We start from the raw sequence: 16,553 nt of genomic DNA, 5'->3' as shown, positions 1-16,553 counted from the left end.
GGATGTTGAACTAAATGATTATTCTTACAGTTCAGCAGTTTTGGCTTCATTTTTATTATACAAATATTACATTTCATTAAATATTGCAACTTGGAAACTCTTTTTTAAGAAGCTTCTTTTTTTAGTGAGAGGAAAAGTGGGTGTTTAAGAGGTCATTTCTTTCAATTATAGCCAGCAAGAAAAGGTCTTGATTGAGGTTAACATTAACCAAATATATAGATTGATCAACAATTACTTTTATTATGTCAAAGGATGATCCAATGGGTCACAGGGTATTCTAATATTATACAAATGTACATTCTCTAAACAGTTATATTAAAAAAATAATATGGGGACCTTTTCCCATGTATCGCACAGTTGAAAATGGACAGTTTTGCATGGAGCAAGTTACAAATACAGTAAAATGAAGGTGCCTCAAGTCCAAAAATGTTCTTCATAAAAATCTTTGAACACAAAAAAAAGCAGAACTTTAAAGAGGAATAGCTTACTCATTTTCATGCATAAATGGTTAGCTTGAACTGCTTTCAATCCTTCCCATCTATCTTGTGGTATTAGAAATGTGTAACAACTGTTTCGATATGCTATCCATGGTGTATTCTTAATCTTGTGTGGACATTTAATTGATTCATGATATGCTTCTTGGGTTTCAGTGTCATCTGAAAAATAAACCCTTTTTAAAGGCAGTGCTTCATATCTAAAATACATTCAGTATTTAATATTACAATACAACTTTCATCAGCTGAGAATTACTGGATGCTGGTCATTAATGATACCATTTTGTGGTCAAACAATAAATTTGGCTATGAGGAATGAGAATACGAAATAAGAAGGATCAGAATGTTAAAATTCGTCTTATAAAAAAAATAAAGGTAATCAGTATTATTTATTTATTTATTTATTTATTTATTTATTTATTTATTTATTTATTTATTTATTTATTTATTTATTTATTTATTTATTTATTTATTTATTTATTTATTTATTTATTTATTTATTTAAATTTTTATACTGCCCTTCTCCTGAGGGACTCAGGGTGGTGCACAGCCACAGTAAAATACATATATCCATAAAGTTTAAAAACAGTTTAAAACATATTAAATAATTTGGCCCTTATATTAAAAAACTAAAACACCCATTAAAATTCGTTATTTAAGCCAGCCCAGCTTGTTGAAACAATAAAGCCTTAAGGGCACTTTATCCTTCTCCAATAGATGGAATGGCATTTAGGCAATGATATAAAAAACCCAAGGGCATTTTGAGTTGAGACTCACAGAATTACTAAATATGGTTTGAAAGGGATGAGAATCACTTGTGTTTCCTTTTCTTTAGATATACTCCCCCCCCCCCCCCCACACACACATTCTATCTAATCTCAGGCCAACCCACCTCACAAGATTGTTGGAAAATAGAAGGCAGGAAATGTTATGTATATTTGCTACGGTGAGTTACTTATAAAGTAATAAAGGTGGGGTTTTAAAAGCTAATCTGATAAAATAAATCATCTTTTCTATATCTATGGCTTTGCGTTCCTTATGCATGGACTTCCGGTCGAAGGAAGTCCACAATCAATAGGATGGGGACATTATTGTGATAATTATTGAGGAATTATTGAGTCTGTCATCTGCACCTCTATAACTGTCTGGTTTGGTTCTACAACCCAACAAGACAGATACAGACTTCAGAGGATAATTAGAACTGCAGAAAAAACAATTATTACCAATCTGCCTTCCACTGAGGACCTGTATACTGCACGAGTCAAAGAGGGCTGTGAAAATATTTACAGACCCCACGCATCCTGGACATAAAGTATCTCAACTCCTACTCTCAAAACGAAGCTATAGAGCACTGCACACCAAAACAACTAGACACAAGAACAGTTTTTTCCTGAACGCCATCACTCTGCTAAACAAATAATTCCTCCAATTCTGTCAAACTATTCACTAAGTCTGCATTACTATTAAACTTCTCATCGTTCCTATCACCTATTTCTTCCCACTTATGACAGTATGACTGTAACTTGTTGCTTGTATCCTTACGATTTATATTGTTTCCTAGTATGATTTGTAACCTATGACTATCATTAAGCGTTGTTCCTTATAATTCTTGATGAATGTATCTTTTATTTTTATATATACTAAGAGCATATGCACCAAAGATCAATTCCTTTTGTGTACAATCACACTTGGCCAATAAAGAATTCTATTCTATTCCATTCCATTCAAGCCCAGCCCCTTTGTATGTGCATGTATAAAAGGGTGAGCTTTGATTGGGCTGCCTCAACTGACATCTTGACATTTATGACCTATGCCCAACCCACCAAAAGCCACTGTTTTAATATTTCTCAGGCTAGCTAGATTTGTTATTTATTTGTTTTCTGCTGTATGCTCACAGACCAAAAGTTAACCCAGAAAGCAAAACAAGCACTTTAATGAAGGCAAGAATTTTAAGAAACAACCTGCCTTCATAAACCAGCATAACTGTCAACACTTAAATTTTTCTAAGCCTAAATCAGAGCAAACACTTTCTAATAGCAAGGGCAAGGGGGTAAAACGTTACAACTTTGCAAGACTGATCCCCTTTATAAAAACCATTAAGCCCAAAAGTCCGCTAATAAGGTTAGTGTTTTGATGTAAACGTACTAGAATCTAACAGTTGGCTAGGTTGGACTTTTTGCATATATTGGAGGAGGAGTTTGGTTTTTTTAGGCATCTATAAAGAGTTAACTGATGTGAGTGGACAAGGGTGCCCCAGCTCAGTGTCCCCCTACTAAGAATTTAGTTTTAGGAGCTTTTGAAGAAATCAAATTCCCCCCCATCCCCGGCATTTTGCTATTTCTCAAGTAGGCAATGAGTTTAAGTACATCCACAATTGAGGCCAGAGGCCAAAATAAAATAAAATAAAATAAAATAAAAAGTACAGCACCAGGAAGTGCTAAGCTTATGTCTGATTCATTGGTCATTATATGCAGTGGCTCACAAATATGTGTGACCAAGGTCTCCAATATGATTAACGTATTGTCTCTGGAGCCTTTGCTTTGGAGTTGTGTGGGCGATAAGAATTGTTTTCCCTGGAACAGCTGCCACCATCTTGGTTTCCTCCTTCAGAGGAGTCCTTTAGATTCCTTTTTAAGGCCTTCAGGGCCTTCTGAGAAGCTTAGAATCAGATTGGCCTTGGCTGGAACATACAGCAGATAAATTATAATCAGTTGTACTGGCTCCCCTTCTCCCCCGAAAGTAAATTCTCCCTCTGAGTGTGAATATATTTACAATATGGAGCCTAAACCTGATAGCAAGCTGAGCTAGTCTCAACACCTTTATCTTGGGAACAAGGAGGCCTGAGCAGAGATGACCTGGCTGCATGAGAATCCACTGTGTCAAAGTATTGAAAAATGATTCACCATTGCAACCCTATCTAACATTAATTCACACATACACACATTCAAGATACTACAACTTCTGATTTATGAGGAAACTGATGATAAAAAATTGGCAGAGGTTTATTTTAGAGAGGGGAAGAAAGAGAAGGTAGACCACTTAAAATTTATGCTACATTCAAAAGCCAAAAACTGAATGGTCTGCAGTCAGTAAGAATTATGAAAGCACTGGTGAGTAACTGTGGAATTTTAAGTACAGATAGTCCTCAACATACAACCATTCAAAGTTACAATGGCAGTGAAAAAAGTGAGTAGTTTTCAGAAGCTTGGCAACTGGTTCATATCTATGACAGTTGCATTCTCCTAGGGTCATATGATTGATTCCCTTTCGCAACCTTCTGATAAGCAAAGTCAATGGGAAAGCCAGATTCACTTAACGATGGTATTACCAACTTAACACCTGCAGTGATTCACTTAACAAGTGAGGCAAGAAAGATTGTAAAATGGAGTAAAACTAAAAAAAATGGAGTAAAACTAAAAATGTCTTGCTTAGAAACAGAAATTTTGGGCTCAGTTGTGTTTGTAAGTCGAGGACTACCTATACATATATAATACATAGTAGTTTATTTTCTATATTTTTGTATAACTATACCTATATTTTCATTTCTACTTTACGGGCCTAAAATATTTTCAAAACCAAAACTGTAGTCTCATGACATATAGTAATTAAAAGAAGCCTTACTTCTGGGTAAGTAGCATAGACTCATGACATATAGTAATTAAAAGAAGCCTTACTTCTGGGTAAGTAGCATATTGCTCCTGTTTTTTCTGTATTACATTCAGATGTTTTCCAAAATCCATCCGTGTCCAAATATACACAGTCATCAACCAAATCTTTGTCTTCTTCAGACCAACGACTGAAACTAATGTATTTTTTGTCTGTCCAGTGATAATGTTCTCCATCCTAGAAACGTCAGAAAGTAGAAAGATTAGCTGCATAAAACAAACAATTAATCTGTTCTAGAAGCTAGGACAAGAAATAATGAACTTAAAATTCAAGCAAGTGGTTTTCAGAATGGACACCAGGGAAAATACAATAAAAATAGGAAGGTCAACTTTGCTAAATTGGTAGCTTAGAAAAACAAGAACTCAGGGGTCAGTGGACTTTGTGAATTTAGTAAGAGATTAATTGTTTTTGGAAGTTTTTATATTTAAGATGGAATATGATACTTCCTGCATTGTTCAACACATTCTCACATAGACTGAATAATATGAAAGCTGGTTATTTTTTCGTCTTCCCTATGATCTCTGCCCTTAAAAAAAGGGGGAAATATTTCCAGTATGAAATTAAAACCTTAAAGTGATGCAACATAAACTTTGCCATTTTTAATACAAATGTCTAAGGAGTTAAACATCCCTTTTATTTGCTATGTTCTGCCCAAAAAGGAAGCACATGCAGTCCTCTGGTGTTTCTCCATTTTAGTCTCCGAGCAGATTCTGAACAGAATCTCAAAACAATTCAAATCAAATAGTGTTGCTTTTGAATCTTAAATCTCAAATTTGATTTAAATCCTACCACCATCAAATCTTGGAACAAAACCAGATTTTTAGCTGATTTGCACCTCCTTACTATATACACCAAATTGCAATTATTGGTATTTATTTCAGTTTAGACAATGGCTGACACCAAACCAACTCACAGTAAAATATGCACTAAAAATGCAATACGAGACAAAACAAGTTTGTAATCCTGTTGCTTAATACAAAAAGTAGAGTGAAAAGCACTTCTGACGAGGGTTCCATCCATCTTAACTCAAGCCTCGAAGAACCACCAAGTCTCCAAGAGCTCACAGATTGCCAACAGGGTGGAACCCACATATTTTTTGTGGAATCTCATTCCAGAGGGCAGGTATCACAACAGAGAAGGCGTACTTCCTGGGTCTCCATAGATGCCACTATTTAATCATAGGAACCTGGAGTTGGCCAATACTGTTTTGACATCCTGAAGCCAACATAAGGATACAATATTGCCGGACATCCTGGCAACCATCACAACGCATGAAGCAAAAGTATTAAATGGACATTGCAAGACATGCCCATCACTGTCCATGCTTTTGCATTCTGGAACAAGTGAAGTTTCTGAATAGTTTTCAATGGCAGCCCCCTGTACAGTGCATTGCAGTAATCAAGCCATGAAGTGACTGTCTAAAGCAGTGGTTCTCAACCTGTGGGTCGTAACCCCTTTGGGGGTCAAACGACCCTTTCACAGGGGTCACCTAAGACCATCGTAAAACTCATATTTTCAATGGTTTTAGGAATAATTTTATGGTTGGGGTCACCACAACATGAGGAACTGTATTAAAGGGTAGCGGCATTAGGAAGGTTGAGAACCACTGGTCTAAAGGGCTTCCTGATCCAGAATGAGCACAAGTGGAATAGCAGTTTGAGCACCAGGAAACACTGAGTATAAATGGGAAAGAGGCTCTAATATCCAAGCCATTCAGCCTTATAGGATTGAGTTGGGAGTTTTCTTCTTCCCATCCAGGCCTGAACAGCCTCCAAGCATTTGACATAGGACTCCAACAGTCTCACTTAGCTGATCTGGGGTTGAGGGAGATAACTGGGTATCATAAGCATATTAATGATATTGAACCCCAAAGTGGCAGATAACCTTATCCAGCAGCTTCACATAGAAAGGTACGCTCCTCTCTACCTGATGATTTATAGTAGCGCTGGATTTCAATCTCCACCCAGGAAGCATGGCCAATAGTTATGCTGGTTGGAAAGCTCAAAATATTAAGACTTTACAGAAATTTGAGATATGAAATATTTAACTGACTGGGTAAAATTGTTCTTGAGCAATGTGGACATTCCCATGATGCTGGATTTGAAAGTGTGGTCTTTTCCCCCACTTTTTAAAAAAAATGCACTGTAGACACTATTTAAAGGAGCAAAAAGAATTTACCGCCATCGTTGAGACATTCTAAAAAGAAATACATGAGACATGTATCTGCAACATATTTCAGTACTCTCAGTAGCCACAATGCTCACATTTTGCAGGTATTATTTAAAATATATTTGATCATTTTATCACTCGTCCAATGTTTTTTATTTCAAGAATAAATTTGAGAGGGAAAGCAGAACCTTACATCATAGCTAGAGAGCCCAATCCAGAGCTGGTTGTTATGGAGAGCCACCTGAGAACCAAGAAAAGCCTGTTGATATGGTTCTGTAATGCTAACCAGCCTCATATTGCTCTGCAGGCATTCTTCCTGGGCATCAAACCAGGTCAGTTTCTTCAAAATTAGGTTATAGGTGACATTTAGGTATTTCATGGTAAGTTCAGGCACTTGTATTGTCTGGTTTTCTACAGGATCTACAGAAGAAGAATAAGCAGTTGAGAAGGAACGAAGTAATATACAATAAAGAATTTTATTTTCAAGAGCAGCATTTTCCCTTCAGGGAATAGATCTTTAACTTCCAAATACATTTTGGAGCACATTGTATTTTGGGCAACTTAATAAAAATAGTGTCTATGGAGATTTTCAGTCATCTAGGTCATGGTTGTCCCAAAGATGCAAAGGCAACTGTCTTTGTTTTTCTTTGAAGATGTTTTGCTTCTCATCCAAGAAGCTTCTTCAGTTCTGACTGAAGACTGATTGAATTTTATTAAGATTAGGACTGCAATGCTGAATCTCAATGAATCACTTAAATCAATCCAACTGATATCCAAAGCCAATGAACTAGATTAATCAGTCTGATTTTCCTAGAAACAAATTTAAATACGTATAAAGGATATCTAGTGACAAGCATATCCTAAAAAGCATTTCTTTTGGGCATAAGAGGAAGAATATTTCTCCTTCCTTCAAGAAGGTGACATTCAAGATTGTACCAGGAAGCTTTCAAAAGTAAAACATTGCATGGAAAGCCAGTAGTACAGTATTACATAATAGCTTTTAGCCAAGATAAAATTTAATTTGGGAATTACTTTTAAAGTAATTAAATCTTACCACAGAAAGTGAGCTATTTTTTAAATTTTTTTTAGATCTTCACCATCCAGCTCCCTAATGCTGATCCAACAAGGTCAAGAGATTTACAAGTGGATCTTTTAATATTAAATACTTCATGTGCTGACTGTGCTATCTGGTCATCTAAAATGCCACTTAATGAAAAGCTGGTATTTCAAACCTGTATTTTTCCACTTCACGTACCTGGATGCTTCTGACATATGGCCAAAGGCAAAGTATTAGCACAAGAAGTAAAATTCCAAGTTCCTACGTGAGCTTTGGGATTATTGAGCAAAATACCACACTGGTTACTCTCTTCCTCATTAAATACCTGTGGGGGGGGGGGGAAGGGGAAGAAATATGACATATTATCAGTGCTGGCATGTCCCATAAACAAATATGATTGAAATCCTTGATACAATCATATTAAACAGTGATGTTTGGAGGTATTGCTAAATTATACATCTAGCTCTCGCATGTGAAAAATGGGCTTGCCAGCATACTCATACCTCCTGCATTCTAACATAGCTACTGGAATGAGATCAGGGTCTTGGTTTTTATTTTTTGTTTTTTTGTTTTTTTGTTTTTAAGATTATTGCAGTTTAATGTTCTACCTAGTAGTGCTGTGGAAAATACGTTGAAATCAAAATGAACAGCAATTTTGAATATTCTAAATTCAAAATAATACATTCCATATTCTAGAAATGTTCCATCTCCCATTCCATTGTTACTGGACAATTTTAACTAATTAATGAAGTAATGTAATGACCTGCCTGCCTGCTATGGGCAACAATCAGGAAGGAAAAGCTTTGATGGAATGAGAATTGGCACCGTTTACCAACTGAAAACCTGACGGGATATGAAACACTGATTGTATAACTGCATCCCAAGCAGGAAACAGCAGCCAGGGGCCTGGTTCCAACTTTTCTTTATCAAGCAACAACATAGAGCCCCTGCACCTCCCCTTGGCTCCTTCTCAGCGAGAAGAGGGGCATCCATTGTATGTTCTTACAAGCCAAGGAAAAGTGAGTACGCAAAAAGTACCCCCTTTGGCTACGTAATGTTGCCCAACAATATATGTGACTGATAACCAGGATCCCGCATGAGATTTTGTCTACAATAGGTGATATGAGAGCATCCAGGTGTTCACACTGGACACTAGCTTGGTAGAACAGCTGATTTCAAGATTTCTCTCCCACTGCTGGACTTTTCCAACCCAGCCATTGGAAGCTAGTGTGAAGTTTCCAAAAGATGCTCTAGTTAATTCATGAGCAATATTTAACATAATATAAATGATCCAATCTTATAACTAAATTTCTGAAGAAGCCATCCAACTACAAACAATATATTCAAAATGGATAGGATATACTTTTCTATTTTCAACTTCCCATTTCTCCTCTATCTTAAATTAGTAAAAGCAAAAAAAAATTCTGCTTTAAATAAATTACAAGGAAAACCTACAGTATAAAAACAGTATCAACAACTCACATCAAACTGAATTTTTCTTAGCCTTCCTTGAAGCAAAGGATGGAAATTGATGTAATCTAAATCACTGCCATCAGTCCACTTGCTTACATGCATATGCACTTGGGAACGTAAACCAATCCAAATCTTTGGGGGCAGACTGGGGAGTAAAGTTGTTATAAAGTCTGTTGGGAAGAAAATAAATATTTGCATATTAGGATTAAACTGGTGAAAGAATTCACTTGCAGGTAAGGGCAGTCCATAAAGTCAAGATGGCAACAATAACTCAATAGAATATTAATTGGTTTTATTTGTAAATTGCATTATTTTGTTTATTTCTAAGCCTCCCACTACTATTTCAGGATTAATGCAATTGATAGATGCATTCAATAAAATAGCAGGATGCTCTATTAATTGGTCCAAATTGAAATTGTTGCCAATTGGTGAAACTGGGGGTACCCAATCATGTCATTGGCAACCTTCAGTCTTGAAAGGCTATGATATCGTGCTCTGGAAAGAGGTCCTAAAACAACATCTGGTTTGACTAAAAAGGCCAATTTGAAAGTGGCAATTCCTTCCACACTGAGGGCAGATACATTCTGTCCCCTGCCCAGCCCCCAGATTTTGCTGGTTCCGGGACTGCGTCTTTGCCTCAGCCTGCCGAACAATTGTCTCTTCGAATTGGAGAAGGCAATGCTGTGTCTTTAGCCTCCAAGCTGAATGATCAGAGGCCAAGGTTTCCCAGTCATTAATGTCTATTCCCAAGGCCTTTAGATCCCTCTTGCAGATATCCTTATATTGCAGCTGTGGTCATATATCAGTCATATATCAGTTCAGCATTTGTACCAAATCCTTTCAATATCTAGGTAGGTACACATCAAAAAATATAACCCAGTTAGTAACATGTAATACAAATAAAACATATAGAGGTTTCTTAAGATATCAATAGATGGGAGTCATTAAATCTCAATCTTTGGACAAAGGTGAATGCTCTCACAATGAGTATTATTCCCATATTTTGAGAGGAGTTTCAAATATCTGGAAACTATTTTCAGAAAATCAATTCCTTGTTTAGGCACTTTTATGGGGGGTTTTGATTACAAGAATTACATTCACAGAAAATGCAATTATCAATTTTTTAGGTTTGGTTTACCAAATCTGGAGCTATATCATCACGCTTAATTATTGTCAAGTATTAAATACTGAAAGCCAACAATTAGTGTTAATTTTCTGATTTGGGCAACTTTTGAATATATATACATAACATCTTGGTTCAATGTACAATTTTAGGATCAAATATACTAGAACCCTAGTGTCTCTGAAAACAATTAGGTCAAGTTAGAAAGTTATGGAAAGAAATGTTGACTTAAAAAAAAGATTTGATTTCTTTTTCCATGTTAATTTGACATTATGTGGAAATTGAATTTTAAAAATTGAGAAAAAGATAGTGATACAGAAAAAATGGAAGCAAGGATATTGATTTTGGAACAACTGATAAATGATGAAGATGATTTTTTTAACCAATGCTGTGTTAAGAGATAAATTATTTATTTTATATATTTCCCACCCTTATTATCATTTTATAAATAAAAATATCATCTTTCAGATATAACTCAATAGTAATATTAATAGCTACAGCATTTGTTAACAATTTTGTTTGAACCAGCACATTTTTAACTTCTGAGTCACCTGACATACTAGAACTTGTTAAATTCTTTAAAATTAAAGAACCTATTATTAGTTTTTATAAATATTTTCATTTGTATTTGAAATTCAACTGTATGATTTCTATTATTTATAGATAAATCAATTTGATATGCAGATGCTAAGAAATTAGTTGAATAAAGAATTAGAGGTTTCTATATTGCTTAGACAATAGTATTTTAATTTCTATAGCAAAAATGTCAATGTACCTTAAACTACAACTTAAACAACAAAAAATAATATTTAGAATATATTGGACTCTATTACATTTGTACAGAAAAGGTCTGTATAAGACAGGATTTTATTGGAGTTGTAATAAGGGTAATGCTTCTTTAAAACACCTATTTTTACAATGTCCTATACTAACTAAATTTGGGGAGGAAGTGTTGGGCTATATAAATATGATAGGTTGACAAAAGTTAAATTTTTCAGAGTATGTAATTTTTCTCTTGAAGTACTATGTACATGGAATCTGAAAACTGGAGAATGTAAATTGATTCTCTGTGCCCTTACTATGGCCAAAATACTGATATTGTAGTACTGGAAGATAAATGAATGGCCTCATTCATTCAATGGATTGAAAACCTGATAGCATTTGCCACCAATGGGGCAATTGCCTATAGACATAGACTTTATATGGACTTTGTATAATGAAATATGGAACTCATTTATACAAATTACAGCAGTGGAAAAAGAATACAGTATTTCCCTGAAAATATGACCTACTCAGAAAGTAAGTCCTAGCTTGATTTTTATATGTGCACCCAATATAAGCCTAACCCCAAAATAAGCCCTAATTAAAACCCCTCTCACTCCAGAGTGCACAAGTAAAAATTAAACTAGGGTGGGAATGAGGGGGGTGGAGCTACCTTACTAATTGCCTTCGGATAGTTGCAACCAGGCCTTGCACACCTCAGCCCATTTCTACTGCCAGCAAGGCTTTCCTGAAGGCCTCTGTAGCCGGTAAGAGAGCTTCGGATCGATCTGGAGCTCTCTTATCGGCTGCAGAGGCCTTCAGGAAAGCCTTGCTGGTCTTACTGGATGAAGAAGTTCCTGAAGGCCTCTGATAGCGAAAAAGAGGCGGGAAGTGACGTGTGCAAGTGAGGCAAGTCAGTGGACGACATCCAACCCCCCTGAAAATAGGACCTGGTGCCTTTTTTGGTGGCAATCAATATATAATTGAAGCCATAACCCCTTTAATATGCATCACAAGGAAAAAAAGGGGGCAGACTTTTGATTGCATGGTAGGGGTCATCATCTTGATTTTTTTGGGCCTCCCTCCATAGCCTTGTAGCATATATAACACAATGAACCTTTGTTGTTGTTGATTTCCTGATTTTTATCAATCTTCTTATAGATTATATCCTAAGGCTCACAGATGGAATATTAAAACAACAACCATGGAAAAGGATCAGCCAAGATCCACAGGCTGAATTCTCTTACTTTAAACACTGTCAGTGACATCTGCAATTGCTTCTCCCTTCAGAGAACAGTCATTTATATTCTCTCCCATAAGGATACCACTATCATGCTGTGTTTTTTATTCCCTTCAACTCAAAGGGTGGCAAAAGATTGCTTCCTTTGGTTGGGCATTCAGAGATTAGTGCCCTTCTAGTCAGTTTGGGAGGGGAGTGTTATTTATCACTGCTGTTCTTATTAGCTATGAAAATGAGGAAATAGGAATTTCTGTTTTATAGGAATTTATATTGCTCTTGTTTTATTTATTCTAAACCACTTGGAGTCTGCTGTACAAATATTATAATTAATTCATAATTCATAGTATTATCATAATAATATGAATTAATCATGATTAATTCATAAATAAGTAACAGTAAGGAAATACAATGTTTATATCCACATCCAGTTTATAATAATACTCAGTTTTAAGTTTAAAAATGAAAACTTCATAAGATTTGGAAAGAATAGAAATGATAATTGTAAAATTACAGTGCATTTTTACATAATTAATGGTAATACTCACCATCCCTAATTTTTATTTGAAAGTTGTCTTTACTACTACACCAAGAGGAAGGGTACATAAGAAGATATGCAAGAAGAAGAGTTTCAGCAGAACAACCAGAATGCTCTGTCCCTTATGTCTGTACATGTGATGTTAAAATACATGTGCAAAAAGGGCAGATGTTGGTTTTGTCATTTGTCTTCCTCACAGTGCATGTCCACAAGCAGAACTTTCATTATTATCTCATACACAAAGCCTTTCTCAGGAGCAGGTCCATATTATTCAATTTGAAAGAATCCAATTACAACATGTACGTATATATGAAAGAATCCTGTGATAAAGATCTATGTATGGAATAGCAATAGCACTTAGTTTTACACAGCGCTTTACAGCACTCTGAGAGGTTTACAGAGTTAGCATATTGGCTAACCCAAAATCTGGGTCCTCATTTTACTGACCTCGGAAGGATGGAAGGCTGAGTCAACCTTGAGCCGATGAGAATCAAACTCCTAGCTGTGGGCAGAGTTAGCCTACACTACTGCATTCTAACCACTGCCCCATCACGGCTCATGTATTTTCTTACCTTGTTCAATCTGGCTTTTGATTGAAGGAAGGAATCCTCCTAAAGATTGACAATATTCATCTGCTTTGTTAAATGTCATGTTCTGAGGGGTCACCTTTCGATAACACTGTAAAAGATTTTTTTTAAAAAAAATATAACCTCTGACGTAGATATTTCACAAATCTTTTGAATTAAACTATGTTCATACAGTAGCTCAATGTCAGGTTTGTTACAAATGAAGGTAAACATACATGTTTCAGGATAATGTTGCAGGATCCAATCTAGTTCGGTCACCAGGACCAGAAATTTAGTCTTCCGAGCTTTAGGACTTGTGCTGGAGCCTCATTCTCAGGGAACTTCTCTGTACCAGAATGTGTAGAGAGAAAACCAATATTCTGGTAGAAAGAAGGTCCCTGAGGACTGGCTCCAGCACGTCTGAAATCTTGGAAGACTAAACCTCTGGTCACAGTGACCAACCCAGATTAGATCCTTCAAGTTTGTTAGTTGCAAGTTATTGCAGATCTTTAAATGTTCATCAAACTAGTTTGATAACCATTTCAAGTCAGCTTCTGACGACTGAAATATAATATTCAGAATCCCAAATTATTTATGCTTTACCTTATTTAGGGCAAAAATCCAATTTTCAGGGCAGCTTTTCTGAGGTGGTTTATAGCCTGGTTCTGTTGTCTCCAATAATGATGCATTGTATTTCTCACAAATGAAAGGCAGTTTTGTACTGCAATCTAATGAACTGCCTGCAGAATAGAGAATAAATAAAGAATTTTTATGCTGATGCCGTTATGCAGACCTCTCACTAAGTTTAATGTAAGCAATACAATAGTTTTAGTTGAAGATTGTTTTTAATACCTTTTGTTTCAAATTTAATTTTATACTTTAAACCAAATAGAACCCTCAGCAGACTTATACTAATTAATCAATAAAGGAGAATATTTGTAGCTCAGGGTAGGTGCTCTCTGAGGGTGGTTGGTTTCTTGCTGATATTTCATTATCCAAACTAGGTAACAACATTAGTTTAGCACTGAATTTAGTTTGAATGAATGATAAGAATGCCTTCTTGGTTCAAAAGCAAAGCCTATAGATCAGTGATGGCTAACCTTTTTGTCCTCGCGTGCCAAAAGCTGGGGGAGTGCGGGGTAGTCGTGTGCATTCGTGCCCTCATCCATAATTCTATGCACCCTGCCCCCCCCACATATGCACGTGCAACCCCCCCATGCTCCCCTTGCTTTTGGCATGTGATGGCCCGGTAGGCCTGTTTTTTTGCCCTCCCCAGGTTCCAGAGGCTTTCTAGGAGCCTGGGGAAGGCGAAAACAACCTTCCCCATCCCCAACCCGGAGGCCCTTTGGAGGCCGGAAACAGCTCATTTGCCGACTTCCGGTGGGCCCAGAAGGCCCAAAAATCAGCTGGCCAGCACGCACATGCGTGCTGGAGCTGAGCTAGAGCAACGCTCACGTGCCCACCAATATGGCTCCACGTGCCACCTGTGGCACACCTGCCATAGGTTTGCCATCACGGCTATAGATGGTCCCAAGTTCAGCCAGAGGATTTTTAGTTAAAAGTTCATTAGATAATAGAGTTGGACTCAAAGTTTGAAGTTTTATTTAGTTCTGAAATTGCAAGATCAGCAATAAAATGAACTATGTCAAGAGAAGGAATTAAGTATCAGAACAATGCAAAACTGCAGATCCAACAGGATGGAAACAAGATGTCATGGAGAGGGGATGAACAATGGAAGCTGACAGAATTCCTATAGACTGGGGGTGTCAAACTTGCGGCCCGCGAGCCAGATGCGTCATGCGCAGGCCACGCCCACCCCAGCTCTGTGAAGGGGGAAAAAAGACACGATATGTCACATGACAGCAATGTGATGCGGTGAGTTTGACACCCATGTTATAGTTGGAAACAAACTTACAGTCTCAGAACAGTTAGTTTGAGAACGCAAACTTTAAACTGTTTACCTCCTGTCAATTTTAATCAAGACAAGAATAGAAGCAAAAAGATCCATAAGGGTGAAAAGCAACCATGCACATTTTCTGACTCTGCTGCTTCGAGTTGGCAGAATTTAAGATTAAAAATCATATAGTAGGAAACAAGAATCTCACAAAAAGAAGCCTAAAGGAAAACTAATATACTCTTCTTATTTAGGAGAGAGTCTGAGAACATTTCTAAAAATATAGCTGATTAAAAAACAAACAAAGTTATTACCTCTTAACCAGGATTGATAAGAGATATGCCAACATTTTCTGGGGTGGTATTCAAAATAGCGTGAAAAAAAGCTTAAGAAAAAACAAACGAAGAGAATATTATTTATTTTTTTAAAAAAGGAAACAAGATACATATAGCCACAGAGTGGTATCCAAACAGTATAGTCAGGGATAGAATGATGGGCCATGACCAATCACATTTTAATGCAAATGTTACAATTTACATCAAATATAATATTTGATAGATATTATATTTATAAAAACAAATATATTTAAATAATGAAAATATGAAATGCAAGTACATAATTGCAGTATTTACGGTAAGGTAATATGATAAGCTAATATGTTAAAATTAAGAGGAAGAAGCAGTATAGGTCATTTTTCTTGCCATCTCCTATGCAGAGAACTGCTCTTTTTGTCCATACGTACAAAATATGAAAAACAGGAAGGGTTGGATTATGATCCTACAAGTAGTCTTACTTTACAAGTGTTTCTTTAATGATGGTTCAAAGTTAAGATAGCCTTAAAAATGACTTATGACCTGTCCTTGAAATTACAACCGTCACGCCACGGACACACAATCACAATTCGGGTACTTGGCAACCAGTTCTAATTTACAACAGTTGTGGCAAGTTGCCATCATATGGTCACTATTTGCAATCTTTCCAACTGGCTTCTGACAATCAGTCAAACAATTCGCTTAATGGCTATGATTAACCCTTAACAACCACATGATATGCTTAACAACCATGGCGATTCAATAAATACCAGGGTAAAAAATGATCATAAAATAGAGTCCAGTCAGATAATAGCTTGCTCAGCAATGTTGCTTAGCAACCAAACTTCTGGTCCCAATTGTGAACATAAGTTGAGAATTACCTATGTTTCTACCATCTTTCCTCTCAAACCCACCCAGGTGGATGCTACTAACAAAAAGGCCCAATCCAGGCCGAGACTGATGGGAGGAGTAAAGGTGGCTGAACCGATGCTCCAATTTTAATCCAGATAAAAAAACTGTTCACATTCCATTTTCATGAAATAACATTCCTCTAGACAAGACACTCTTAGTTCAATCTATTTTGGAAGGTTTGTTTTTGCAAAACATGGTATTACTTCTGGGCTTGGAAGCCTACATAATTGGGCTTGGTTAGTATTTGAATGGGAAACTTAGGGAGTGCCAGCACTGTAGCCTAGATCTTGGAAAAAGACAATTACTTATTTTATTTATACAATTTCTATAGCTTCCTTCTAATTGTCATGA

General features: G+C 36.4%; 1 protein-coding gene across 1 annotated transcript in view; it reads right to left on the bottom strand.

Moving 5' to 3' along the window:
* Nucleotides 1-16,553, bottom strand: part of LY75 (lymphocyte antigen 75) — an 86,407-nt gene that overhangs the window by 11,327 nt on the left and 58,527 nt on the right. Inside the window, exons 20-27 of the mRNA XM_070939542.1 lie at nt 15,294-15,364; nt 13,689-13,825; nt 13,092-13,197; nt 8,869-9,029; nt 7,585-7,711; nt 6,523-6,749; nt 4,169-4,337; nt 489-656 (exon numbers count right to left, since the gene is read on the bottom strand). Coding sequence (XP_070795643.1) covers nt 489-656; nt 4,169-4,337; nt 6,523-6,749; nt 7,585-7,711; nt 8,869-9,029; nt 13,092-13,197; nt 13,689-13,825; nt 15,294-15,364 — 1,166 coding nt within the window. The remainder of the gene's footprint in view (nt 1-488; nt 657-4,168; nt 4,338-6,522; nt 6,750-7,584; nt 7,712-8,868; nt 9,030-13,091; nt 13,198-13,688; nt 13,826-15,293; nt 15,365-16,553) is intronic.

Source organism: Pituophis catenifer, unplaced genomic scaffold (assembly GCF_029215685.1).
Source record: "Pituophis catenifer annectens isolate HBS135680 unplaced genomic scaffold, rPitCat1.0.hap2 SCAF_1, whole genome shotgun sequence".
NCBI lineage: Eukaryota > Metazoa > Chordata > Lepidosauria > Squamata > Colubridae > Pituophis > Pituophis catenifer.
The sequence above is the reverse complement of the archived record's forward strand: the minus strand, read 5'-3'. Positions and strand labels throughout refer to the sequence as shown.